Source organism: Salarias fasciatus, chromosome 1, assembly GCF_902148845.1.
Source record: "Salarias fasciatus chromosome 1, fSalaFa1.1, whole genome shotgun sequence".
Lineage (NCBI taxonomy): Eukaryota > Metazoa > Chordata > Actinopteri > Blenniiformes > Blenniidae > Salarias > Salarias fasciatus.
The window spans coordinates 33,477,377-33,504,194 of NC_043745.1; the positions used below are offsets into that span (position 1 = coordinate 33,477,377).

The 26,818-nt window shown below is 41.8% G+C and overlaps 1 protein-coding gene across 2 annotated transcripts in view; it reads right to left on the reverse strand.

Moving 5' to 3' along the window:
• Positions 1–26,818, reverse strand: part of samd4a (sterile alpha motif domain containing 4A) — a 62,554-nt gene that overhangs the window by 20,395 nt on the left and 15,341 nt on the right. The window contains exons 3-10 of one of the 2 annotated variants that reach the window (XM_030091809.1): positions 13,533–14,126; positions 9,380–9,667; positions 7,093–7,202; positions 5,928–6,014; positions 4,840–5,095; positions 4,673–4,758; positions 3,335–3,453; positions 1,567–1,768 (exon numbers count right to left, since the gene is read on the reverse strand). In XM_030091809.1, the coding sequence (XP_029947669.1) occupies positions 1,567–1,768; positions 3,335–3,453; positions 4,673–4,758; positions 4,840–5,095; positions 5,928–6,014; positions 7,093–7,202; positions 9,380–9,667; positions 13,533–14,126 (1,742 nt within the window). Of the gene's footprint in view, positions 1–1,566; positions 1,769–3,289; positions 3,454–4,672; positions 4,759–4,839; positions 5,096–5,927; positions 6,015–7,092; positions 7,203–9,379; positions 9,668–13,532; positions 14,127–26,818 lie in introns of both variants that reach the window. The other variant, XM_030091800.1, reaches the window with a different exon arrangement.

Below are 26,818 nucleotides of genomic sequence, written 5' to 3' on the forward strand. Positions count from 1 at the left end.
CAGTTTCACGACCAGAGGGTCCGGTGTGACACGGAGGAACAGAGGTATTTCCTCCTATTGTAACGGACGAGAGAGGGAAAGAGAGAGAGAGAGAGAGAGAGAGAGAGAGAGAGAGAGAGAGAGAGAGAGAGAGAGAGAGAGAGAGAGAGAGAGGTTTCCAGTGAACTGGGTCAGCCCAGACCAAAGTGTGCCAGGACGGGCCTGAAACAGCTCCACGGCTCCTCCTGTTTCAGTGTTCGGCACTGACGCAGGGCCTCTGGTATGCGGGGCGACCTGCCTACGAGTTCCATTCACCTCACTTCATTCGCCAGACACCACCGCTCTGCTCCTCTTCCTCACCCCACATTTCTTTGTCATGGAATAAAAAGCCTATTTCAGGCAGAATACGTGCTGAAGGAGGAATTCTGCTCGCCAGGTTACTGTAAACATCCTGGAATGTATTATTATACATTTCATGATGTTTCTTCTTGCAGTCACGATCGCCTCTGCCGCCGTTCAGCATCACAATGACTTCATCTTCACATGTCGCAGTGAATCCAGCTCAGCTTTTATTTGGGTTTGAACTGCTTGTCTGAAAGTTTCTGACGACAATATTTCAAGTCTGCCAAAATTCATATGGGCTATTAATCTCTCTGATCGTGTGTTCCAGTGCTTCTCATCCTTTTTTAGACAAAGCCTAAGACTGCCTGTGTTGTGAGTGTGCATGTTCTTCCTGTGTCACAGTTTTTTCTTGGTACACCAGTTTCTAAAATTCTCAGATTCTCAGATGTGAATGTGAGTGACGGTCTGTCAACCTGTTGAAGGAGCAACCTGGGAACGCTATCAGCTGGGATCAGATCTGGCCCTAAAGTGGACAAAGTACTATAGAGGATGGATGGATGCATGGAGCAGACGCAGCACTGCATGCTCTGTTGTTTGGAGTTTACTATTTATTACGGATTGCCTCAATAATCCAATGCACAATATACAATATCATAATATTATAACACTGAACTGCAATAAATTATGTGTCAAAGCATTCTGCATCGATCCTTTGCATGTCAACATATATGGCATGATGGAGCCCTACTGCACTAGATGGATGCCCGGCGCCCGCTGGGTAGATTTCAGTGTCTGAGGTCAGAAACTGAGTGAAAACTAACACAGAGAAACATGGTCCATTCACAGATGGTGTAAAAACCAGGCAAGAGAACGTGTTATAAGAAGGGTGTACCCTGTTCATGTCCATCACTCCAGATAACACACGGTTGAATGAAGTGGGTGTAGAAGACATATTTGTGGATCTAATGCTTTGGAAAAAGTGTGAACAATCGTATTTATGCTGTTTAGAATAACCACTGTGAATGCATGTAGCATCTTTGCTTAGGAAGTGGTTTGAGTTCATGAAAGACGTTTTCAGGATTTAACACTGCTCCTCAATCTAGTGTGAATCCACTGAATGGACTCAAAAACCAAAAACACAGAAGTTAACGCTCAACCTTATCTGACAACCCGTGTGATGATATCAAGAGTCTGTGTTGTGAGTCTGGCCTCTGATCCTGTGATCCGGCTCTGTGGAGGACTCACGTGTCGTCCTTGCTTGGGGCCGGTGGGTGTGCTGCTGGAGCTGCGAGGTGTGGGTCCCAGCAGCCCCGCGCTGCCCAGCAGGCCCAGCCTGGCACCAGGCAAGCTCCTGGAGGGCATCTGGAACTGGTGAAGGCTCCTCCTGGCCGACACGCTGCCCCCGACACAGCCAGCGGTGGGGAGAGAGTTGGACTGGCCAAAACGGCTGCAGCAAGGGAGTGAATACAAACACATGAAAACGAGACGTTAAGAAACAGGAACAACAGTGATGAATGGAAAAGAAACCTGGAGAGGAAAACCAAAGTTAGTGATGGAAAAAATAATAAATGATATTAATGAAACTATTTTCATCATGTTTGATGAAGTTGCATTTCTGTACCAGAGCAAAAAACACAACCTGAGTTCATGTCTGCTTGAAGAAGTAATTTAAAATACTAATTCACTTTTGAGTAACATTGAATTATAATCCCCATTTGATGTGTTTCTCAAATAATCAGTTGACTCCTGTTTATCAATATTTATGTTGTTTATTTACTTAATCTGAATACAGAAAAAAGAGGAATTAGTCTTGTGTGTGCAATCTGTTGAGACAGATTTGCTTCAGTTTTACATACAGTATACAATTGGAAGCTATTTTGATTTTGCTTTGATTTTACTGTTGCATTGAAGTGGACTGAATTATTTTAAGATGAGTTCAGAAGATTTTGCCGTCCTTAATGAAATACATGACAATTAAAATACTTGAAAGAGGAAAATGGGAAAATCTAGAAAAACTACAAACTCTATTCAAACTAAAGACCTCAAAACTGAACAAATAGGTGAAGGCAATCTGATTTAATCACTACAAGTGGAAAAAAAGGATAGCTATTGTTATAAATGTGAACTTATAGCCGAGTTGTTTCTACTGGATAAACTTCAGAAAGTACACCTTCAGAAAATAAAACACCCACAAAACCAATTCCTCTCATTGTCTGTGATAAAATCAATCACAGAAAAGTACATTAAAGCTAATACAAGTCATTAGATGGCATTGGATTGACTTTTTAAGTGCCTGACAGGCATTTTTTTTTTTTTGAGACCGTTTCTGTTGTTTTTCACTTGTTTCAGCTATCTGCAGAGCTTGGATGAACAAATCGATCAGGCTGAGGTGTGTTAGAGCAGCGACACGCCCAAAACATGCAGGACTGCAGCCCTCCAGCAACACATTTACGAACATCTGCTCTGCGGTCACATTTTTTCAGCAACTCTTGACTCATGACTTTTTCATACATGAAAAAATAACTGTAGAAGTGCAGCTTCTCACTGCTCTTCCCTGTGTTCACCTCGATCAACTTGGCCATCATGACAGCAACATGAAACAAATGCAAAGTTAACAGTAGCGGTAGCTGGCATTCCCAGCAGATCCGTCATAAATAAAGCTTAATTGCTTTTTATAACAGCTGTCTGCATGCTTGTAGTTTATTACATCTGTACTGTTACATCTTGTTCTCATTATAAATTCATTAATTCAGGTTAAAGACCATATTCCATAAAATAAGTGATGCAACTTCAGCTGAGCTCACAGACTGACCCACACTGCTCTGACACTGCAATTAAATATGACAGACATTTAGAGGTAAATTACTTTTTTTCCCCACAGTTTTCTAAAGGAAGTATCCAAAAGACAGAGAAGAAGTTTTTTTCACAAGCTGAAATTTTCAGAGTGTTTTATAAAGGGTAGACTGACTTGGATTCTCCGCAGCTGCAGAGTGCCGTGTATTGGTGTGCGCACCTCCTCTGCGGTCGGTATCCTGCTATATCAAGGAGGGTTTTCCTCGGAATGGACCGGAACAGCCTCTGGACCTGTTGTTTCCATGACAACAGCCTCTTCTTCTGCGTCTCTGTGAAGGACTGACGGGAAGAGGGAGGGGTGGGGTGAAGAGTTAGAGTGGATCAACTGTGAAATGAGGCGTGACTGCTGAGGAGATTCTCAGGTGTGGTCCATCACATCAGAACTGTCACTTCATCAAAACAGATCTATCATTTTACAACACCACGCTGAGACAGAACGAGCGGCTTCCATTCTCTGCAGAACAGCAATATTCTTCAGGAGCAATGACTTCTTTCTATCAGATTCACAAGTCACATGAAGTGGTGCATCTACACCAGAGCTCATTACACAGAGTTTCAGTATTTCAGTATCTTCGGTCATACTTTATCACATGAGTGAGGATTAAAGCTGGGATTACCGTGATACCGTGATTCCTGTGATTTTTCAGGTTGTTAAGATGCACGTGATATTAATTTCACAAAGTTGCCGCGGCTTATACATACATACATACATACATACATACATACATACATACATACATACATACATACAGACAGACAGACAGACAGACAGACAGACAGACATATGTGAAGTTGAGATTTATACCCCGAGGATCATTATCAGAGTCGGGTCTAAAACTTTTTCTTTTTTTTTTTTTTTGTCTTAAAATAAATAAAATAAAAATAAAGCCATAAATAACAGCTAAGTGATTTCTTATTCGTTCCAACAAATGAGCGGACTGGTCCATCTTTCAGACATTTATCTATATAATGTTCCTTAGATACATAAAAAAACTTACAGATATTATTTCATTCAAATGATTGTTTAAAACATGTATAAATATTAAATGCATGTAATAGGAGTTGTATTTTATTGATACCAATCCCTGCGATCTATCTACTTGAGCAGGTAATTTAATGTTACAGCAGTTATAATTTATTCATGTGATTGATTTCTGACAGACAGGAAGAGACGAACAGACTGAGACCAAGCTCACCTATATAAATGAAACAAAGTGAAAGTGTTGTCTTATTGAATACACCCGTCTGCTGAACAAGAGTGTCCTTCAGGCTCATCACAATGCATTTAAAGAACATCAATAAAAGAGAAAAACAATTGCATATACTGCCAGACAGATGGGCGTTTACTAGGACTCAGGTCAGGATTGATGCATGCACTGAACAAGAAGATGCATTAATACTAAAAATGTTGATGATTTTGATGAAAGGCAACGTATTGGCAGACATGCTGGGACTGATACTAATAACACACTAGAAACGCGTTGGAAGGAGTGGTTACCTCATGGATAAGGCACTTGTCGATTAGCTGTAGGTAGGAGCTGATGTTGTCCTCGTCCGACCTCGATACTAGTAACTGGGTACAAACTGAATGAAAAAAAAAATGGAATAAAGCCTCTATTTACTTTTAAAAACATGCTCATCTGTATGTCGGTGCGTGCAGCTCACCTTTGCCCATGACACGGGTGAACTGACCGGGCAGATCCCCCTCGGCGATCACGCTCGTGCTGGACTCAGCCTCTCCTCCACCGCCGCCGCCGCCGCCGGTCAGGTGGGAGCCAGGTGCAGCACTCTTGCCTTCGGGGCTCAGCAGGGGGCGCTGCAGTGAGGTCTCCTCACCCCCTCTGAAAGCCTTGATGGGAGTCATGATCATCTGGTGGAGCTCCTGCAGAGGTGTGCGGAGATTGCTCCCTCCCAACACGTCCTGGTGGCAGGAGATGTTTCGACAGAGGTTAAGACTTTAGAATGTCACTAAGAGCGATAAAGAATGCATACTTCAGCTAAATAAGTTAGGAACACAAAGACAGAAAGTTATGAATAGAGCAGTATTTGGGAAATAACAAAAAAAAAAAAAAAAACAAGGATTATGGAGAAAAAAAGATCTAATGTTTCCTCTTTACAATTACAGGGATGTTTAAAAATCCTTTAAGGTGTTTTAAGATGTTTTCAACGACCCACGGGGAGTGTGCTTGTGTCCACATGCATCACATCAGCCTTCAGAGCGACGCTGCACATGAGTCTGTGTAAACCCAAAATACCAAGCAACAGGTGTCTTGTTTCGCCAGGCCTACAAATGCAGCGCTAACACATTTTAAACTGAAGCATGGTGAAAAGGTTAAGCCTGAATTTAGCTGGCCCAAGATGTCCCTCCTGCGGTGTGCCCTTGAGCGTCATTGTCTTGCTTCGATGGCTGAATGGACGAGGGGGGTGAACGGAGGGTGGCGGCGGTGGGATGAGTTTAAATTCGGAGCCCAAAAATCTCCTTCCTGGATTAGGTGTTCCCTTAGCTGCCATCTCGGATACATAACACCGACTGAGAGTGACCACTGCCTCACACACACACGCGCGCACACACACACACACACACGCGCGAATGTGGGAAGCGAGAGAAGGTGGAGCCACACACTGTCCACTGAGGTGACAAGTTCAATCACCAATATCATAAAAAAAAAAAAAAAAAAACAGAACAACAAACAAGCCCTCAGAGCATGTGTCTTCAGAGTGTGAGGAAGAGGAAAGTAAACAGTCATTCTGACCTTTTCCAAACTGCGCAGCAGGTTCTGCCTCTCTTTGAGCTTCTGAATGCTGATAACGATCTTGTGTCTCGCTCCTTTAGTGACTTTCTGTTGGAGGAAACAAGTCAGAGTTAAACGTTGCTTAACTTGTCAGTAAAATCATGATTCTGAAGAGTGACTTTTTTTTCCCAGCATAAGCTGCAAACTTACAGAGTGTGATAGTAAAGTAGAGTTTGTCTGACAGACTAACCGAACAATGCAAAAAGCAAGTGGATGTTATGGGGGAAAAAAAAGACAGAAAGGCATACACTAAAATTAACACCTCAGGGCAAATCACTGTGACCAAATATCGTTAAAAACATTTTACTGTAGAGTAAACTGGAGTACCCAGAAAAACACAAAACCCCCCCCCCCCAAAAAAAACATGCAAACTCCACGCCTCATCTGAAGAAGGGACAATGAGGTTAAGAGGTGAGAGTCCTGCTAACCACAGATTTGTTTTCCTCTTTTAACTGAACAATGCAACACTTGTAAGGGATGTGCATCTGTGGGATGTGCAGCTGAGTTGCCTGTGTGGTGCACACATTTAGAAAGAACTGAATCTTCTCTGCCACTGCCAGACAGCCTATTCTCCTATTGAACAAGACACTTTGGCAACTTCACTGAAAGGAATATCAGCAGTGTGTGGAAGAACCAAATACATCATGCTTCTCACACGCTGCTGTGGGATGGATGCCAGTCAGAATGATCCTTTCAACAGTCTAGCCAGTGCAGGTTTCTCTCTTTTTGTACTATTCTTAGTAGACTAATGACTCACATTCTGATAAAGAAAAATGGAGAAAATAATCTCAGTTGTCCCACCTCTGACGTGCTGAGTCCAGAACTGGTAGCAAAAAGTGACACTACAATAAACACAGAATACACCAGACAACCTCTCCATCTTTTGTTTGGCTTGTCTCAGGGTGGCTGTGCTTCATATGAGCCTCAGACAGTCAGCAGCACCTGGAGGAAGTGGACAGCTTCCCGCTGAGCCGGAGCGGCGGTAAATTTAGCCGCTTCCTCCGTTTCAGAATAGACTCTTTAATGACTTTCACACAAAGACACAAGACAGAGATGGCTAAATTTGTCACGTACCACTTTTTTACAGCCGTATTTTGTGTGTGTGTGTGCGCGTGTGTGTGTGTACCTGTGCTTCTAGTTGATCTTCAGTTAGCGACATCATCTCGTCGTAGGTCATCGTCGAGAAGAGAGCGGCGTACTTGTGGAGGCGGAGACTCTTCAGCCAAGCAGGAACATCTGGGAAATAAAAGACATACATTTACACTAATGCTGCAAGCTGAAGCATTTTTTCAACCAAAATATTTTTTTTGAGAGTCCAAACATTAATTAATAAGTCCGAGCATTGTCCGAGAAAATGATTTCAATATTTTTCTTTATAATGAAACACAAATGACAGCATAATTTGCAGCAGCAGCTTCAGCACAAGGTCACTCGGGTCAGCAGTTCAGGCCTCCGCTTCCTCCGAGAAACTACTTGGACCGGATCAACAACTTTCCAAAGCCTCAAGCTCAACGCCGTGACATGACGCAAACACACACAACAGGCAGGATTTCAAGTTTCCTCACAAACAAGGAAATCTGACCGAGAGCCCTACACCGAGGAACGGTAAAACAAATGAACTGTTCCACCTTCATCTTCACAGACCCCTATTAAACACCACACGGTATTAAAAACTGTTTCATTGGACAATTAATGTCCTTGTTGAAACAGAATCTTTGCATAGTGTTGCTTGGCTAATGACTTTCAGTGGAAGGTGTAATTATATGCTGTAAAGACACATTTACTGCCACAGCTATATCAACTTACTCATTTAATTACCATCAGAGTCCATAAATATGACCACTTGGAGCCCATACACTGCAATGGTAGTTTTGTGGATTAGTATCAAGTTTTAATGGGGTAATACACTACAAGTTTCTATTCGGCTGCTTCCTTTTACAGGGAGACACCGAGACTTGCGCCATAGACTCACCTGTTGTTTCACTCCAAATATGTTTCCTACGACAACAGGGGTTTGAACCCTCAGAGTCAAAACTTAACAGTGGTCAAGTGGTCAAACAATTTTACAATAAAATATAAAAAGTCTGATGGGATATGAAATGTTTTACTTTATATTGAGAATTATTTTCCCTCAGTATATTATGTAATCACATTTTATTGTGAAATATCTTAATGGCATGAATTGACACTAAACCACTGCTCAAAAATATGATGTTAATAAGTTTCATAGTAAAATGTGATACTGGTTTACCTCCACTGGTCGATTTATCTACCACAAACAATTAGTTGACCGATCCATATGTTGAGAGGATCCTGCCTGTTATCCCATGTGTTTGGATAACAGACAACCATTCAAGTTTCCATTTACAGTTTAAAAGGTTTCTCAGTGAACAAAAATATTGGATTTAACAAATCTTTTCAAAGCTATCAATAATCCCATCGATTCCATTCATCAAGCCCCCAAACTCACAAAGTGAGGCTGTCAACACCTTGTAGGTTTGTGACAAATAAGAGCAGAATAAATAGAAATCAGTAGTTGAAAGTGCTTCTATTTTCACACAAAATTTTTTTTTCCTCATTCTCTTGTTTAGTTGTAAAGCTGCACGCGTGATGGAGGAGCTATAGACAAACTCATATTCTTGATTTGAGTAAAAACTCCAGATAATGTGTTAAAGTCAAAGTGTGGGCTCAACTCCTTCAAAAGCAAACATCATGGAACATGCTCAAACAAAAAAAAAAAAAAGAAGAAAATTGTTTTACATTTTATTTAAAGACAATACTTTTTAAAGGTATCCTCACCCTTTTTTCTGGTTGTGGCTCAAACATGTATGCTCATGAGCACACAGGCACACACATCACACTGATCAGGATCAAACTCGTATTATAGTTTTCAGTAAGAAACTAGAAATATAGAAACATCTTTTGAGTAATCCGCAGGACTTTATTTAAAAAAATCTTAAACATCTTTCAATTTCATTTAAATATTAAGTAATCTATCCTGAATTTGTCATTGTTTTGCAACTCTAGCACAGTCAGTTACTTTGATACTTTCGCTGCGACTGAATCGTCGTCAAAGAGGTTAAAACAAGTTAAGAGCGGACAGAGTAGACACAGTACACATTGTGTGTTTGTTAAAATGAGAGGAATAAATCTAAAAAGATAGAGAAAAAAATTAAGGAAAATACATACAAGTGAAGTAAATGCTTTATTTCCCACTTCTGTAGTAAAATAACTCAAAGGAAGTATTTTATGTCTCGTGAAGTGAAACCTGCATTTGTTCAGAGCCAATAAATCCAAGCCAGTCCACCATGCAATGCTGCAGATGCAAAGTCACTTGCAGACTCTTAATGGAGTCACCAAAACATGCTCTTCCTTCACAAAAACTGCGTGTGCCACATTTCCTCTTCACTCACCCCTCATGCCGCTGCCCTCCTCATGGAAGGAGCTGCGATGCAGACTGGAGCCTCCTCCTAAAGCAGCGTCCTCCAGATGTTCGCTGCCTCCGCTGCCCGACGAGGCGATGCTGCTCTGGGGTGACAGGGGGGCGTGGTCTGGGGCCGGGCCCCTGGCGGTCCGCAGGTCCTCCTGGGACAGCCACACATGTCCCAGAGGTTGGTTGCTGGGGCCGCTCATGGGAGGCGTGAGGGACACAGAGCGCTTGAGGGGACTGTGCTGCTGGCTGCCACTTCCACTGGTCAGGACTGGAAATATCAGAGAGAAACTTTCACCAGGACAGACAATGTTTCATTGATTTGCCAAGATTTGGACACCTTGAGGATAACCGGTAAAAGTAATATGGAAGGGATACTGAAAGGATTTTACTATATGTGTGCTACCTGTAGGGGCCAAACAGGAAATGAGCATGACTCTGAGGTTTATGTTCCCTTGAAGGATGCAGGAAATCCCAGTGCTTACTACAGGCTGCACTACCTTTATCCTCGGGCATTTTATTAGAGTTCAGACTCTGAACGTGTGAATTTATCCACTATATGAAGTCTTCATAAATTCCACTATGGGCTGAGTACGTTTCCAGATGTGAAAATCTCAGAGTGATCCTGATAATTACTGAAAGTGAGAAATTTGAATTTCTATTGTGTGAAAGAGAAAAGGTGTCTTAATATTGCAATTAAGACACCCATGATGACACAGCTGTAAGTTGTATCATATTGCTACACAACCAGCATTGAGCAGGGTGAGATGGTTTGGACATGTGCTGAGGAGGGACAGTGGACGTGCTGAACACAGGGTGATTCGGACGGAGAAGATGAAGCCTCAGAGTCGAGTGATGAATGCAGTGAGTTGTGGGCCTGCTGTGTGGCGTTGTTTTCCACGTGCTGGCGAGGGTTTTCACTGTCCAATTGGCTAATTGGCAACTTTAAAAATGCCTGTAGATGTGAGGGTTTGCTGTCGTCTGTCTGTGAATCCTGTGTTTGCCCATGAACCCTGCAACCTTGAATTTGACTAAATGGTGTAGAAGGTGTTTGGATGGACTTTTCATTCATGTTTCAAAATTTAACTTTCAGATATGCTGCAATCATAATATTACAACTTGATTACTAGTAGAAAAAAACAGCCCTGGTGTTCTCATTCACTTTCATGTTAGGTGAATTTTGAGATTTAAGATGAAAACACCCTCAACACAAAAATACAAGAATTCATTTCTCACTTTTTCTCACAATTAAATGTAATCAATTTATGTCTTGTGTCCTTCTTTCTCCATCTGCTGCTCAGGTAGACTTTATGATGAAGGAGTCAGTGTAAAGCAGCTATTTCTCATTATTCAAACGGCCTCTGACAACACAGATTATTCCTGAGAGTGCTGAAAGGGGTAAATAGAATAAAAAGGTGGAGAGCCAAAGAGCTTTTGTGTCGCCCCTCTGACGGGGTGAGCTGCCACCAATACTCCGGTCCCTCTCCCTCTCTCCTCCTCCTCCTATATGCGGTCCTCTTACTGTTGGCGCTATGTATAGGACTTCATGGGCCCCGTTTAAAATAGGTGCCCAGCTAACATTTCAAGTTCCAGTCCCTAAATATTAGCCATTTTCCCTAAATACAGTCTCCCACAAAGGCTGCCTTACAAGGGAAAGGATGGATGGTATGTGCTTCTGTGGCTTGGACCAAGACTGAGAGTTTGGGTGGGGGGTCACCGGGATGTTCTATCAGTAGCACGCAGGTTGATGTGTTTGGACAATTATACCCCCGTGGTCATCCTCCTGACCGGACGGACACAGTGGAGACTTGGTGACTGGCTCCCAGTGACATGAGTAATGTAAATGTGGAATAATTCCAGAGGGAAGTCATTGTGTGCGCTGCTCTGTGAACATATTTGAATGTCGATATGTAGAAATACTCTACATGAAGTTCCAGCTCTGCGGAGTAATCAGCAGCTCTTTTGATTTCTTCCACCGTCTCCACTGATCCTGAGCCGGGTGGCCGGGGTAACTCTAGTTTATCGGTTGTGAAATCCTCTCGTCTTTTGTGTGGGATCGAAGCCGCTAGCAGTCAAAAATACAAGAGGATCTTTCTTGGAGCAGCGAGCGGGGCTTTAAATGTGCCTGTATTTATAAACCTTCAGCTGTTTCTTTCATCTCCCAGAAAAAAACACAGAGCCCTTGCATTCTTGTCTGGAAATATCCTGCTCTGACCATAGTTATGTTCAATTTCAACAGCCCTGCCCTCTCCGTGTGTTGTCTTCCACCTCAATCACAACCTCTGTAGCTGCTGTGCGGTTCACTCTGAACACAGTTGGACTGATTGACATGTTTTTACTCTTTTGACTCTATTTGTCATTTTTGTTTTTGGGCCATGTTCAAAATTATGGCATCAAAGAATTTTAGAGATATACATTGCCTCTACTGTGCCACAAAAATGCTACACAGATGTTTCTTTCTGTTCAGTGTACACTATGAAGATTTAATCAAGGCTAATTTCCCCAAAATAAACTCACAATTTCCACTACAATCGGTAAAACCCTTTGTCATGCAGCCGGTTGTGTGTCACATGGGTTTTTGCAAAGCCAAATCCTTCCTTTTGACAGCTAAAGCTGCCTTGTTCGAGGTGATTACCCCATGAGTTAAAGCTTAGAGACCCTAGTAGGAAATTGCGCAATCAGGTGGTCAAAAACAGACGGCTATCATTAGGACAGTCCAGACTAGGTGGCTGCACAGTGACTAAGATGTCCTCAGATGAGGTAGTGGTTAAGGCCACCTCAGCTTTACAAGTTCAAGAACTGGGCCAAGTTGAAATACAGAACATAAACTAAAACATCAAAACTGGGCAAAAGCAGGGACACAATCAACAAACCTAACTAATTTGATTATGTTGGTTTTCTTTGCATTCCCTGCCAATATTTGTTTGTAACACTGACTGTTATGACCATCTGCGATATTCATGTGCCTCTTCTCTCTTTAGAGCGCTGATGCAACATGACTTTGCTTTTTCAACACGTCTTCTCGAAGATCACCATGCGAGTCACGGGCCTGAAACAATAGTAGTGTGTGCTCGTGTCACATCTAACTATAAACAGGAGTGCTTATAAATTGCTGGAGGCCCTAATGAGTCAAATAGTAAACTAAGCCCAATGACACTTTTCATAATTAATATTGCGTTGTTTTGATTTAGTAAACTGACTGATGAGAGATGCCAGTACTAATCAACAACTTCTTCTGAGACTTTTTGGTTATATGTCATTAATTAAAGGCCATTGACGTGACTGTACTTCAGTTAGTAAAGCAGACCATCTTCTAATCCCAACATTTTCGGTTCTACAATTTCTACAATTTCATTTAGCAGACGCTTTTGTCCAAAGCGACGTACAACACAAGCAAGAATATAGACATAAGAAAGAAAGAAACCATTAGTAAATGCTTCAATTGCTTCAAGTGCGATTGGTCAAGGGAGTTGCCATCAAGTTGCAGAAGAGGAGCCACTACCCCCCCCCTTTTTTTTTTTTTTTTTTTTTTTTTGTGTGTGTGTGTCAACTTAGTCAGTGGTACATAAGTGCTGGGTTTTAGAACACCTGATCTATTCTTCCCCAAACATGGGGTCGGATTAAGACCCTAGGTGTTCTCTGAACAATTGAGTCTTCAATTGTCTCTTGAAAGTAGAAAGAGACTTGGCGGAACGCACCGAGTTAGGTAGTTCGTTCCACCATTTGGGAACAACAGAGGAGAAGAGAGGAGAAGGTTCAATCTTCCACCTAACCATTAAAAATATGCAAGCGTCTCTGGGCAAAACACTGAATCCCAATGGCATGCAAAGCAACTGTCATCACTGGTGTGTGAATGTGTGAATGATTGTGGTAAATTGTGAAATTGATATTTGTGGGCTGCTGTGGCTAATGACAGCGACTTGATTTCCAATTGCACGAATGAAGATCAAAAAGTGTTTCACCATATTTTGAAATTTCCTTGAGCAAGCCACTGAACACCGAGTGTGGGTAAATGTGATGATGTGAAGCACATTGAAACTGAAAACGGCCAACCGATTGCATCTTCAGGTTGCATGTTTAACCACAACAAGCCAACCACAATTTAAGATAAACATGATAAGCAGGACATCACTTACTTGCATTACTGCCCCCGCCAGTTCCAACTGTGTTGATGGTCGCAGGCACAGAGGATGATGGGTAGAGAAGGAGGTGTCCGTTCTCACAGCCCTGCTGCTGATGCCAGCCCCCGCTTATCCCTGAGTCCCTCTGCCATCCATTGAGGCGGTCGTCAGAGCCGTAGCGCTGGTGGTGGTGCAGCGAGTAGAGATTGCCCGAGGAAGAGGTGTTAGTGGAGGAGGAGGATCCGGAGGAGGTGAGGGTGGACGGAGGCGTGGACTGGTGGTGGTGATGGTGGTGGTGCGGTCCCGCCGGGGGAGGCCTCTCCAGGGAGTCTCCCCGTGCGGCAGCCCTCTCCTCCAGGTGGTTGAGCCAGAGAGCCAGGGCGGCGCGGTCTTCCAGGGAGGTGGCGGGGTGGATGAGGGCGTAGGACAGCAGCTGGCGCGACTCCTCCAGGTGGTGGCCATGCTCGATGGTGTGGGCCAGGATACGTGGAAGCAGGCGCATGTACTCGCCTTTGGCTTCAGCATTGCCCGGTTTGAGCAAGGGGAGATGGGTGAGGACCAGGGAGATCACACGCTCCTTAGGTTCACTTTGCCACTGGCTAATTATACCTGTGAAGAAATATAAGAAGAAAATTGACCATAGTTAGTATTACAAACATTTCAAAATACGCTTTCGACAAATTTTTATAGCGTGATATGAGTGTTAGGCTGTATAACTATCAGCATTAAAACATAGATCCCTCTGATCTCTTGCTGATTGTGGATGACACTGACAGAAAATGCAAATGAACTTGACCCTTAGCAGAGATGTTGGCGTGTTTCTGGCGCACTCCTCGTGACTATATACAGACTGTATGATGAAATATTTTCTTTATTTGTGTACTTCTTTGTTCTTCCTCTTCTTACTTTTTTCCTCCCTCGCTCTGACTTTTTGACCAATCACACCACAGATTATTTGCTAAAAAGCTCCAATGTGTTTGATAATGTCATCCACTAACATGTCCAAATTCTCGGCTTCACATTTTCATTTTGCGCTTGTTGGGGCTTCGTGCTTGATTACCCGATGGCAAATTAAGCAAGCACAGACACAACATGGTTTCTAGCAGATATAAACAGGGTGTCATGAGTGCAAGACCCTTATTTGAATACTGCTGTTTGCATATGATTTCACTCATGATACTGTTCTTTCTCAATCATGTGCAAGATGCGCACAAATCAAAACCACAATCGGATCGCAAGAGCAAGCAGAGATAGGGAACTACAGACGGGTTCTGACTCAATCAGGCCTGCAGAGCCAAAGAAAGCAGTCCGGCTGCATGATATCCTCAGTGTCAGCAGAGGAGACTGTAATTGATAGATGGAGATACAAATTAGTGAAGATGTGCTGTTAAAAATAGAAAACAACAGGATGATGTCAGGTGCACTACCGTCATCCTTCTATTCTGCTCCTGGACTGCAGATGATAGAAGCTGCACAGCTCTGTAGCTAACCTGAGGGTCATGGATCTCTATTGTTGTCCGAGTCATCAGCCATTAGTGGTCCATTCCAATCATCTTGGAACGAGGCTATAGATACCTCCAGGTCAGGGTGACCGCTTTGGAAAGCCACGCAAATAGAGACAGGACACATCAGGGATGACTTCACTTCCTACTTACGAGACGTCTCCGCATGGATTTGACCACAGCGGTCGTTCTTAATGATTGCAGATCTTACCCTCTACACCTGACATAGGAGGTGAAACCAGAAAATACATCTGCTGGCCGTCCTGTCCAAAGATAACCCAATGTCACAGTCTACTCGGTGGTGATGTACAGCTCTCGGCCCCGTGGAGGGGACAGCTGCAGCTCTGACGGGACAGATGGAAGACCACGAGCCCTCAAGCCTTCCAAGCAAAGATCACATTCATTTCATCTCGTGGAAAACTGACAAATATTGGGGGAAATATATTTCAAGACTAGGTCATTTATGGGGCGAAATGAAATGACTTGATATAAGTAAAAAAATGACCGAATCACACGAGGTAAAGGAGAGTTAATTACTGCATGGATTTTCAAATTGAAATTGAAATTATATCAATGTATCAGTGTTTTCCAGTTCAGCTTGTTGATGAGATTAACGTTGTCTCACAAGCAGCGGTTACATGGAACATAAGTTGTCTGATTAAACACAGATACGATTAAAAAGTAGTAGTAACACTATTAGATTATCTTTAGGTTTGCGTTACACTGAGATTTTTGTTTGTATCTGTCTGTTACAGAGGCGGACAGCGATACTTTCACATGGTGCTTTTAGAAAAATGGCAGGATGGTGGGAAAGCACAAATGGTCGGTGCACAAGACAACGCTGCTACATAAAACAAAAATCAATGAGATTGACAGAAAATAGAAGGAAAAAGACCTTATAAACATAGTTATGATCATCTTCTCAAAAAAATAAATAAATAAATGTGAGAATAGACTTTAACACTACCAACATTTCTACACTTAATTGAGATTTTTATGTTGGAGCCTGAAAACAAAAGAGCAAATTCCACAATTCTGATGGCACAAAAATACAAAAATATATGTGCCTGCAGATTTCTTTTAATTTTCTATTTATTTTTAAAATACTGCAACATATAATTTTGTTTGTAGCATCATAATAAGGTAAATAAATTAAAACATACTTCCTCCTCTGTCGTATCTATCATATAATCACCAACACATTGCCCATTTCAAAATGTGAACAGAAATCGCTCTGTATTTTTTTAGTCTGTAAAATAATGTTTATCTTTTTGTGCGTGGGCTCTTGTTGAGACAACGCGAGACATTTTAGTCACAGTCTGATGCCTTGTGGTCGATACTTGTTGGTCATTCTCCGACACCCAGACCTATACATATATATCTGTAAACAGACAGAAAACTGATACTTTGCCCAGACTTTCAGAGTCATGTCGGCTCATATCGATGGGTCACTTCAAAGGTCTCAAAAAGCCGGCAGTCAAAGTGACACAAAGCCCGGGTAAGAGGAGGGAGGGGAAAATGGAGGTATGGGTGTGTGACAGTGTTAGAGGGAGGAAATGAAGAGGGAATGAGGGAAGGAGGTATGCAAAGGGAGCCGGGGAGTTACTCCGCTCTGCTCCAACAGTGATGTAATCCCTCATTCCTCTGAATGAGGCAAGCTTTGGTCCATCTGGGAACAGGAATGGTTCCATGATTAAGACCCGCTTATTTCCAAGTGGAACTGGAAAGTTTAAGATGTAACACAGAAACTCTGATGAATACTCTGACGAATCTCAGAGAAATGTTGATGTGATGCCAACTTTTAAACATCAGAATCTATTTTTGACATCAACGTGTTGTCATTTTTCTGATGCGTGTTTGGCAGCCTGAGAAACGATTGCAAACTGCGCAGAGATCAGTTACCAGCCCCACTGATCATCACAGCTTAAATAACCAACTCGAACCTAAATATCTCACACAAACATGTGGAAGGTGAACAATTGGCTTAACGAGTACTAAAACTACTGCAAAACCAAAGGGCGGTCGCATCGCGTCGTGGACAGTCCGCTGGAAACTGTAACTGTGGACATTCATGAAGGAGTCGAAGCTACTGTAGTTCCTAAATGCCCACTCAGCTCTAAAATTCTCACTGCTTTGAAAACGCAACACCGACACTTGGATGTAAAGAAAGGATTGCATAGCTACAAAAAAGGCCACCGTTGGTTGGATAAATGATGTTACGATATTACACCAAGTGGAAAAGCTATATCACAGCTGCAGCAAAGGCAGACGCCCAGACATCCTTCTCTCCTGCACATTTCTGCAACACTTCAGAGGAGACCCTGAGCCGCTCCCAGTCCAACCGGGAGATCGCATCTCCAGCAGGTCGTGCAGGCTGACGTCATGGCCTCCTCCCAGAACGACATGTCTGGAAGACTTCTAATGGGAGGCGAGACCGGGGGGCATCTTCAACAGATGCCTGAACAACCTTCGGAATGACCGGTGAACAGCCAGCAGAGAAGCTAATGGGTAACTTTCAAAGATGTTCCCTGCTTTCATACTTTTTCACAAACTGTGAATGCTTTAAAACTCAGCACCACAGTCAGGATGCTATCTCAGGCTCACTGAGCGTTTAGTTCAGGGTTAAAAGGTCAAGGAGGGAATCAATGGAGCAGCTCCCCACACAGCAAACATTCCCCATGTCTCACCATTCAAAGATGAGTCACAGTAGTCACACCCAAAAGGTCAAAGTTCAACTGCCTGGGGAAACACTAGGCTACCTGTTACATAAACAGGGTTGATTCAAGCCAGCAGGCTGGAAAGGCAGTGTGACTGAATGTTGCTACAATGCACAGATGTTTAGGAGGAGCGTTAGATGTGGGTGGTCACAAAGTAAAAAGTCAACTGGGATGGAAAAGCTACAGAAAAGAAGGGGAGGGGGACATTTTTCAAGAATCGAGTACATATTTGAAATCAATTCCCTTCAAATGGGAATGATTTCAGTTTAACAAATGAAACATCTCAAAAGTAAAGGCTCTCATATGCCAGGCTTAATGATAGTCTCTACACCTGTAGTTCAGTCTCATGAGAGGGGAGATGTGAAAGGTCCAAACAGAAACTTCCAGTCATCCACGATGAGTGCGGCTGTAACACTGCACAAGAGTAGAACCACAATAAAGGCAATGCTTAATGACTAATGCCGATACAATTTACAAAAAACACAAAAGTACAGCAATCTTCCAACTAAATTTTTGCCAATATTAACTTAAGAAACAATCTTAGTCACATTAAATGGAAATGGGAAAGATAAGAGAGTTTTCCCATGCATGTCAGCTTCTTCCTCTGTTCCTCAGCTTTAAAGGGAAAGTGTTTTCCTCATGTGAGTGAGTAAAAAGGCAGGGAATGAGAGGCGGAGCTGTGAACCTACGCTTACAACAGTGGAAACACTGATTTGCTTTTCCACTTTACACAATGCCAACACCTCTTTATCCTCCCTGTTTTTTTTTCTCTCTCTCTCTGACTCAGAGTTTCACTGTAAACTTCACTGGAATTAAGGGCCGCACTCCAGGATCCAGGGAACGACTGCGGTGAAGTCTGAATGTTTCTTAACACCTTCACTAATTGAGTGAAACAAGTCATAAACTACACTGAGGTGTTTTGCTAACTACAAATATTTAAAGACAGACCAAAGAGTGTGTCAAACACTGAAAGATTTTCCCCAAATTGGCATTGATTCTGAATGTCTCACATGAACGGAGTGAAAGCAGCAGGTGACAGGAAGTACCAAAATCTGACAAATCTTCAACTATTTTTTTAGCTTTAGGCGTGACAAGTTATTTCAACATAGACATAAAACCAATGATGTGAATTTCCCATGAAGTGTGATGTGTTCAACAAACAAGAGTGTGTAAATGTCAAAGCGAGACAAAGCCTCTCAGAGGTCATAAACAAAAACAAGCTGATTTTGTTCCTTCCTGTCAGCCTGAGAGACTGGGGCATTCTGGGAGCTCATGAATCACATCGGCATCACTGAGACGAGACGCTGAAAAAGAAAGTTAGACATATACAAACAGTGAAACCTCAGACAGAGAGAGTCACTTGTTGGGGGGCTGACACAGCATTCTCTGATGGGAACAATGTCTGCTGCTGAACTCTGTGTGCAATCCAGTCCTGGCACTGCCCTCTGGCAACCTCTGCGGCGCCAAGACCAGGGTGCTGCTTTCAGCACAGGCTGGCTTCTCTCTGCAGACGGCCCCGCATCAATCCGCTCGCATGGAGCCCGAGACACGACACGGACACACACGGTCAGCAGGCCTTTAGCAATACAACACACCAAAGTTACAAAGTTACTTTTATTCAGAAATTGATTTTTTTTTTCATTTTCAGGGGTCTCTTCTTTTTTTAATATTTTGTGCTGCAGCTGTTTGTCTTATGCTTTTAAAATCCACTTCTGTTCTTTTCACTTTAATAATGTCTATTTTTTTTATTTTTTCTTTCTTATCTTCAACAATTATATTACAGTTTACAACAAGTACCTTACATTTGGAGGTAACATTGCATGCATTTAGGTTACATCACAATTTAAGTGTTACTTTGCATTAAAAGACTGATTATTTCCATATTTCTAAGAGACATAAGATTTCTAGCAATCATATTGAATGGCAGTTACATCAACTTCTTGAAAGGTTCTATAAGATTTTACAATATTCATGGAATATTTGTAATAGTACATTCGATTTTTTAGGCTAGATCTTTCTCCACAGTAAATATCAAAATACATTTTTTTAAATTGCATCAACCTGCATCATCACACTTCCAATAAGTTGCACTGCATATTTTAGTCAAATCCAGTCTTCCATCCTTACATCATATCTGTCAAGTTACAGCTTTAACAGTTGCCTTATTTTGTTTAATATTTACACTTTTTAGCAGGCTTCTCACTGTTGACAAAACTTCTTTAGTCCTATTCACACAGCCAGCCATGAATTTTAGCATCTTCCTTTTTTTTCCTTTTCCTTTGCAGACCAGTTAAATTCATTGTTTCTTTCCTTGTTTTTCAATTGCAGTTTTTGTGTTTCCTTGTTTAATCACTGTATCAATCTTCCTGTGAAAAAGTCAACTTACACAAAAGCTGCTCTACGAATGAAGTTGAATTAAGTTAACACAGCACAATAAAAAAAAACAAGCACCAATTCATTTCAGCCATGTTGGACTGTGTTAATTTGTCACTGGTAAAACCCTGGATCACAGGACGGACTCATTTCAGGTCCAGCTTTAGATGGAATAAACATCAACCACAGCATCAGAAACATGTGAAATGACGGGAAGAGGTAAAATCTTCCAACGGAGAGTTCGGAATCCACATACAGGACAAAGCACTGTGTTCGGTGAGGGATGTGACTCATTTTTTCCCAAAGAGTAAAACATCTTGCTCAGCAGTATCAATCAATACGATCCTGTTGAAGTCAGCGTGCAACACTCATCTGAAAGCAACAAGTTCCCTCTCGTCCTCTGAAGGTTTTCCGAGAAGCTCTGACACAATTATGACAGACAAGCACACAACTCAGTAAAAGGGAATGTGGGACCTTCAGGAGGAGAAAATTAAAGCCCTTCACAAAACGAGACATTACACTGCAGCATGAACACGATACTGAGCATGGCCACATCCTCAGAAAACCCCAAAGTAGCGTGACTGGGTCAAAAAGAATCATCTCTCTGTGTGGAAAAAGGCAGAGTGGTCCCATGCTGACATTTTCAGGACAGTCAACCTAAAAGTAAACCAACCACTTGAGCATTCTGATGAGACTCATTTCGAAGCATTTCTGCTTCGCGTGTATGCTGTTGCTGTCTGCAGCTAAAATTGAATTTAACATCGAAAATTATACATTCAGTTGTTAGTTACATGTTGACTGAAACTGTGGACGTTAAACTAAAAAATGTTCAGCAAAATTCGATCGACAAAGAAGTTTGAGGGGTTTATTGTCTAGTGGTTACCTCAACTTTTAGGTTTTCTGGAGGAAGAAAAAAGAACAAGTAACATTGTCCATCGATTAATGACAATCAGATCGGAGGCGGTGTGTAACTTTGAGATCAGATGGTCTCTCACTGCTTTGTGTGCATCACTTAACACTTCACCACAGTGACTTCGAAGAATGTTCTTGGCAAATCAAAACTAGTCGATGTAGGAGGCAACGCTGCTTTTAAAGGCATTGAAAGGACAAGAGCAGGACAGGGTTATTTTGAAAAAAATATATATAACTGCATTTTTTTTTTTTTTTTTAAATATTGCAATTTGTCCTGTGATTAGAAATATTTTCATCTTCATGAAACATAAAGCAGAGTGATTAAATCTAATCTACATGAGATGTTACTGAACACATCATGCACAAAAGCGGTGCCTATATTTACATGGACTGGCAGGTGGAGGGTGGGTTGAGCAATTTTTCCAATCACAGTCCGTCAAATCGCTGACTCACATCATGATTTTACTTTAGATTCGATTTATCGCCAAGCTCTACTGGATGTAACGCTGGCAATGACGACCTGTTTAATAGAGCCCGGAGCTTACAAATCATGTCAACAAGACAGTCAGATCTCTCAGGAACAAAGAATTCAGTGTCTGTGTAAATGCAGCTAATAAAGGGTGAAGGTCTTTTTAATCACTGTTAATAACTGGACTCTACAAGTAACGTGACTCTCCTGCAGGATGAGAAGGGTCCAGAAGCTCCAGCAGATGCTGTGTGGGTTTGACTGACCCTGAGCAGGACACGACGTGTCCTTTCTAATCACAAGACACAAGAGACCGTGGTGGAAACAATGTGATTGTTTTAGCTCATTTGTTACACATTGGTTATGTGCAAACACAAACACATCTCTCACACTTGTGGAGACACATGATTCCTCTCCTTCTAAATATAGACGGGTCAACAGCACGCAAAGCCACAACAAAGGCAGCGAGCACAACAGATAAGTCTATATTAGTGGTTAGTAGAGGGACACATCAATGCCCAAACACACAAACAATGACACAACACTGCACAACAGTGCCGTCACCCGCATCACTTTGGGAAGAGAAATAAATGGACTTTATTTCTCATGAAAAGAACTGATAAAAAAAACATATCACATCAAATTAAGGATATTTTTATATCATAATTATCAAACAAACTGAAAATTCTAACTCACAGAGAGGGACAGTGATGACGCGTTATCCAAATAAAGATTTATAAATTAGGATTAAACCACCACAGGGATGAAATTAAAACTCTTGACCAGGTCAAGATTAAAAAGACAGAAGAGCATTTAATTCATGCACTTTACCAAATATGTATGAATTCACTGAGATCCATTTCCAACACTTTAAGTGCTGTTAAGTTGCTTTGATAGAAATCAGTATTTTGTGTTCCATATAATTTATAACATATTGTAAATCAAAATACTTATTTTCAGTTGTACTTTCAAAGAGAGATTTTGTTGTGGTAACCCCAATATTTATACCGAAGTGTTTTACATTCAAGCTGTTTTCTGAATTAATGGAATCAGTTTATCTGGAAGAGTATTTTGGGGTTTTCTGCTTCTTATTTGACAAGATCTGATGTTAAATCATGTTTAAACAAAAATTAGCTGTGTATTTTGTGAATCATATTAATGTATCGTAGGTCAGCCAGAACAGGATCACTTATAGGCCAAAAAAGTCTTGCAAAAATAATTTAAAAGTAAACTTATAATTGGAAGAAATCTTTCATTAGAATTGCATTTCTCTAAGCTCAATTTGTGTTAAGAGATGAAGGAGGGTGAGGGATTACAGCCCATAAAACGTGCTTCAGAGAGTGTGGAGTTGTTCTAAACGTGTGTTTTCACGTGTGCGCGTCCGGTCTCTGAACGTCTGTCCTGCACTTTTCCTGTTAGCAAAACAAACATGAGACTGGCTCACTTTGTCCCACTGCTGGCAACCTGCTATAGCCGCTGTTGATTCAACACCACGTCCAACGCAGCGTGCTCCCTTCGCCAATCAGAGGAGAGCAAACCAGGCAAAAGGCAAGCGAGAGCTTACCCACAATAAACAGAGCAGCGGGCTCGGTTTAAAGGAAGGACCCACCAAGGAGGCTGATATGACAAAACAGCAGAATGTGAGGAACTGCTGGGGCGAAAAGACAGTCGACAAAAAGTAGAAAAAATGTCTTAATGTAGTTAATAGACTTCTTAATTTTATAAAAAGTTCAAAGAACATGGCCTAATAGATTCAGAGGAGTGTGTGTCACTGTAGAGAAGCAACTTGGAAGACAGAGTTGAGAAGCAGAGGACCTGATGGGGGTTACTTGAGGAGACGGTGGAGTAATAGATGGGTGGAGTGAGGGGTGGGGGGAGTAGTAAAGGAAAAGTTCCCGCTCCTGCTTTCCGAGCGGATTCTCCAGCTCAGCAGTGGGGAATGTACTGGCATACCACAGAGCCTGCTGCTGAAGAATGCAGTGATTCCTGATGGATCTGCTCTCTCTCACACACACGTCTACACACACACACACACACACACATACACACACACACAGGCCCAGCTCCAGTTTCAACGCTACTCTCTATTGTATCTCTGTATAGCGCCAAGTATCTCCGTCCTACTGTGTCCAGCCTGACCTGGAACATCATTAAATATCTGAGCTGCATTTAATTCCTTCCCATTCCGTTTGATAGGAAATTTCATTTTACAACCACATACACACAGCTATGTTACAATCCGATTATACTGGGAGCAGTGGAATGTAAACATAAAATTAACAAAAATAAACTTAGTCTTTTTTTGGCTGCTTCAAGCTGTGAAACAAGCAGAAAATATGTATTTACGTAAATAAAAACAAGAACATTTTCAAGTTTTCAGCCACATCAGCACTGATCGTAAGGTTCAGTGTCTGCTTCTTTCTTTGCTTACTGATAGATTAATAATTTTTTTAAAGAAGCTGCATTAAAATTAGAATTATGAGCAATTAATTTAAACAACTGAAGTGATATTATGTGGGTCTTTCAAAATACAATGCCAGAAATGTTGAACAAAATGCAGTGAAGTGGAAATAAACCCATCTTCGTGTCTTATATCAACTTGCATCTGGGTTGCAACCTCTGCAGAAAACTAGGTTTCCTTTCATGGCATGCACCGAGGCAATCCCTGCCCCGCAGGTATCAGCTTCAACCTCCTCCGTCTTCAATCATCAAACCTTGTCCTCAATGAACCTTTCAGCAACAGTCAGGCTCAGAATACAGTTACAACATCTGATGAAACTTTAACATAAAGGAATTGTTTTTTTTCATTCACTCAGCTTGTTCACATTTCAGACACATTTTGAGGCACTACTTAAAGGTATAATGGACGATTTTCTCGAAAAAGTCGAAGCCAAACGTCTGTTACTCGCTTTTTGAAAGCGCGCATGACCCAGACCATCGTACCTGCTCTGCTGCTCCTACGAGCGCGCTTGACGGCGTGACGCAAGCATTTCTTCAGCGTGATTGACATGTCGGAGGACCAATAGTCGACGCTCGCATCACGCCATTCATTGGCTAAAACATCGTCCATTATACCTTTAAGAAAAGATTGCTGTTCAAAAAGTGAACAAACTGAGATGATGCAAATAAAAGGCAAAATATTGCGTGAAAAAAGGAATGAAAAAAAAATTACAAAAAAAAAAAAGAAAAACAGAAAAAGTCAAAGTGACAACTTGAACCAAGAGCAGAAGCAAAGTGAAAATCTTGTAAAGTTAAATGTGAAGAGTCTATTTGACCTGGATAGCCACAGCAAGTCACTGCAGCGTGAAGAAATGGTAAGTTTTTTAAACCTGATAGTTTTCAAGACAACCAGAGACCATAAGAGTAATCCACAGTAACTGGTGGAGCTTCACTGCGAATGATGATATAACAGATTCAGCCATGTCAGATCAGCAGCAAAAACACCAACTAATCCATGACTTCCTGTCGTTTTTGACCAGCAGTCATCAAACCATGTGTGTATATGTTGGTACATGACAGAATAGTAGGAGAGCTATACAATCAAATAATTTCACATCAAGTGCTGCATCACTCAGCCCAAAGCAAGTGAGTCCATGTCCTGACAAGAAGTGCAGGCAGGCTCCTACAGGCCTCGACACAAACCATGGGAGCCTGTGCAGTTCAGGGAGGAGAGAGGGGAGAGGGTGGATACAAGACATTCTGTAATCGGCTGGGGAGTTCACCTGTGCCGACAGGTCTCACATCCAGGGGAAGAAATAATGGAGGAGGAGGAGGGGAATATGGGGATCAGAAAAACGCATAATTTCCTGTTTGTCTCGTTTTAAAGTCAACACGCCAAAAAAAAAAGTGACCGTGTGTCATGATGACAAGCTACAAAACACATTGTGAATACAAAAAGCCTCGGATGTCAGCTGTTAGAATGAGTGATGCTGCACTTTTCCTTCACCACACAACCGCTGAAAGGCTGTTTTGTATGGATATAGCTGCAGCTGACACACCATGTATAGATGCTCATGTTAAAAGTGTCTCTTGTCTTTGTAGATATTTAGGCTTAGGCTTTGAAGTTGACCAAAAAGGGTCGGCTCAGGAAGGATCAAGCAGGGAGGGGAAAATCTATCCCTGTCCATCTAAATAATCGCTCTGTCAGTCTTCGTGTCACACAGGTGGAGCTCAGTGAGAGGAAGCAGGCAGTCAAACTGTCAGGAAACCAGTCAGCAGGTGATTTACACAGCTCTCACTGGCTCACTCTCCAACGTGCACATGCTTCCATGATCTGGGTTTTTAGGAAGAAACATGGCTCCAGTACATCTGTTTAGTTTGATTGTGCAGTGTATGCACTCACAGATGTCAAGTATCTGCAGGAAGTTGCTTTCTTAAACCACAGATCAATGCAAACATGTTTTTCACTCGGCAAAGTGGATAGAGGCACGGATTTACAAGTGGACTGGTGGATGCTTTACATGGTGAGAACTCAAATTTACATTGATGTTTCACAAATTGTGCACCATCAAAGCAGTTATCACCTTATCAACCAAATAATGAGTATATCTAAAAAAAAAATGCAGTCAATAAATAACAGCACAAAGACGGACTCACTCCATTTTAATGCAAAGTTCTATTTGCAGATGTCTACACAGTCACTTTGCCACCTAACACAACAAAACATAAAAATGTCCAGGAGCTGCTTTTGGCTCCTGATCTGTTACACGGCTGATAAAAATAAGCATCTTGGCTCCAGTAGTATAAGTAAACTAACACTCCTCCTCAGTTTACCTGCAACAGTCTTCCTCACTCATGAAGAAACTAAGACAATATTTAAAAACAAGTCTATGTCAAAATGGAATACGTGATTAAAGTTTTACATTAAAAAAACATTCAGCTGACAAGCAGGGCAAGTCTCAACACTCACACAAACATTCAGGTTAATACAGCTACTTCTGCGTGGTCCAGACCAGGAAAATATCACAGATTTTATACGACTCCACATTTGATGTTTGCAATATCTGTTATAGCGCCCGATGACCTTGAAATGGTCATTAACATTCGCTTCAAGTAGAAAAGAACAAGTGTTTGTTTGAGCTGCTCTGAGATCAGCTCACAGGAGTACGTCTTGCTGAATGAACTCACAGACAGATTCAAAAGGCACTTCAGCAAACACGGATTCCTGTGACCCACAACTGAACATAGAACAGGAAAAGGAACAACTTCTCACAGCAGTGCTGCGTCGTCACAGCCGGGGAACCTGGTCAAATTTTAGAACAGTATAAAAAGTACAGCATTCATCTGCTGTTCACATTATGTGTAAATCTGTGTGTGTGTGTGTGTTTGTGT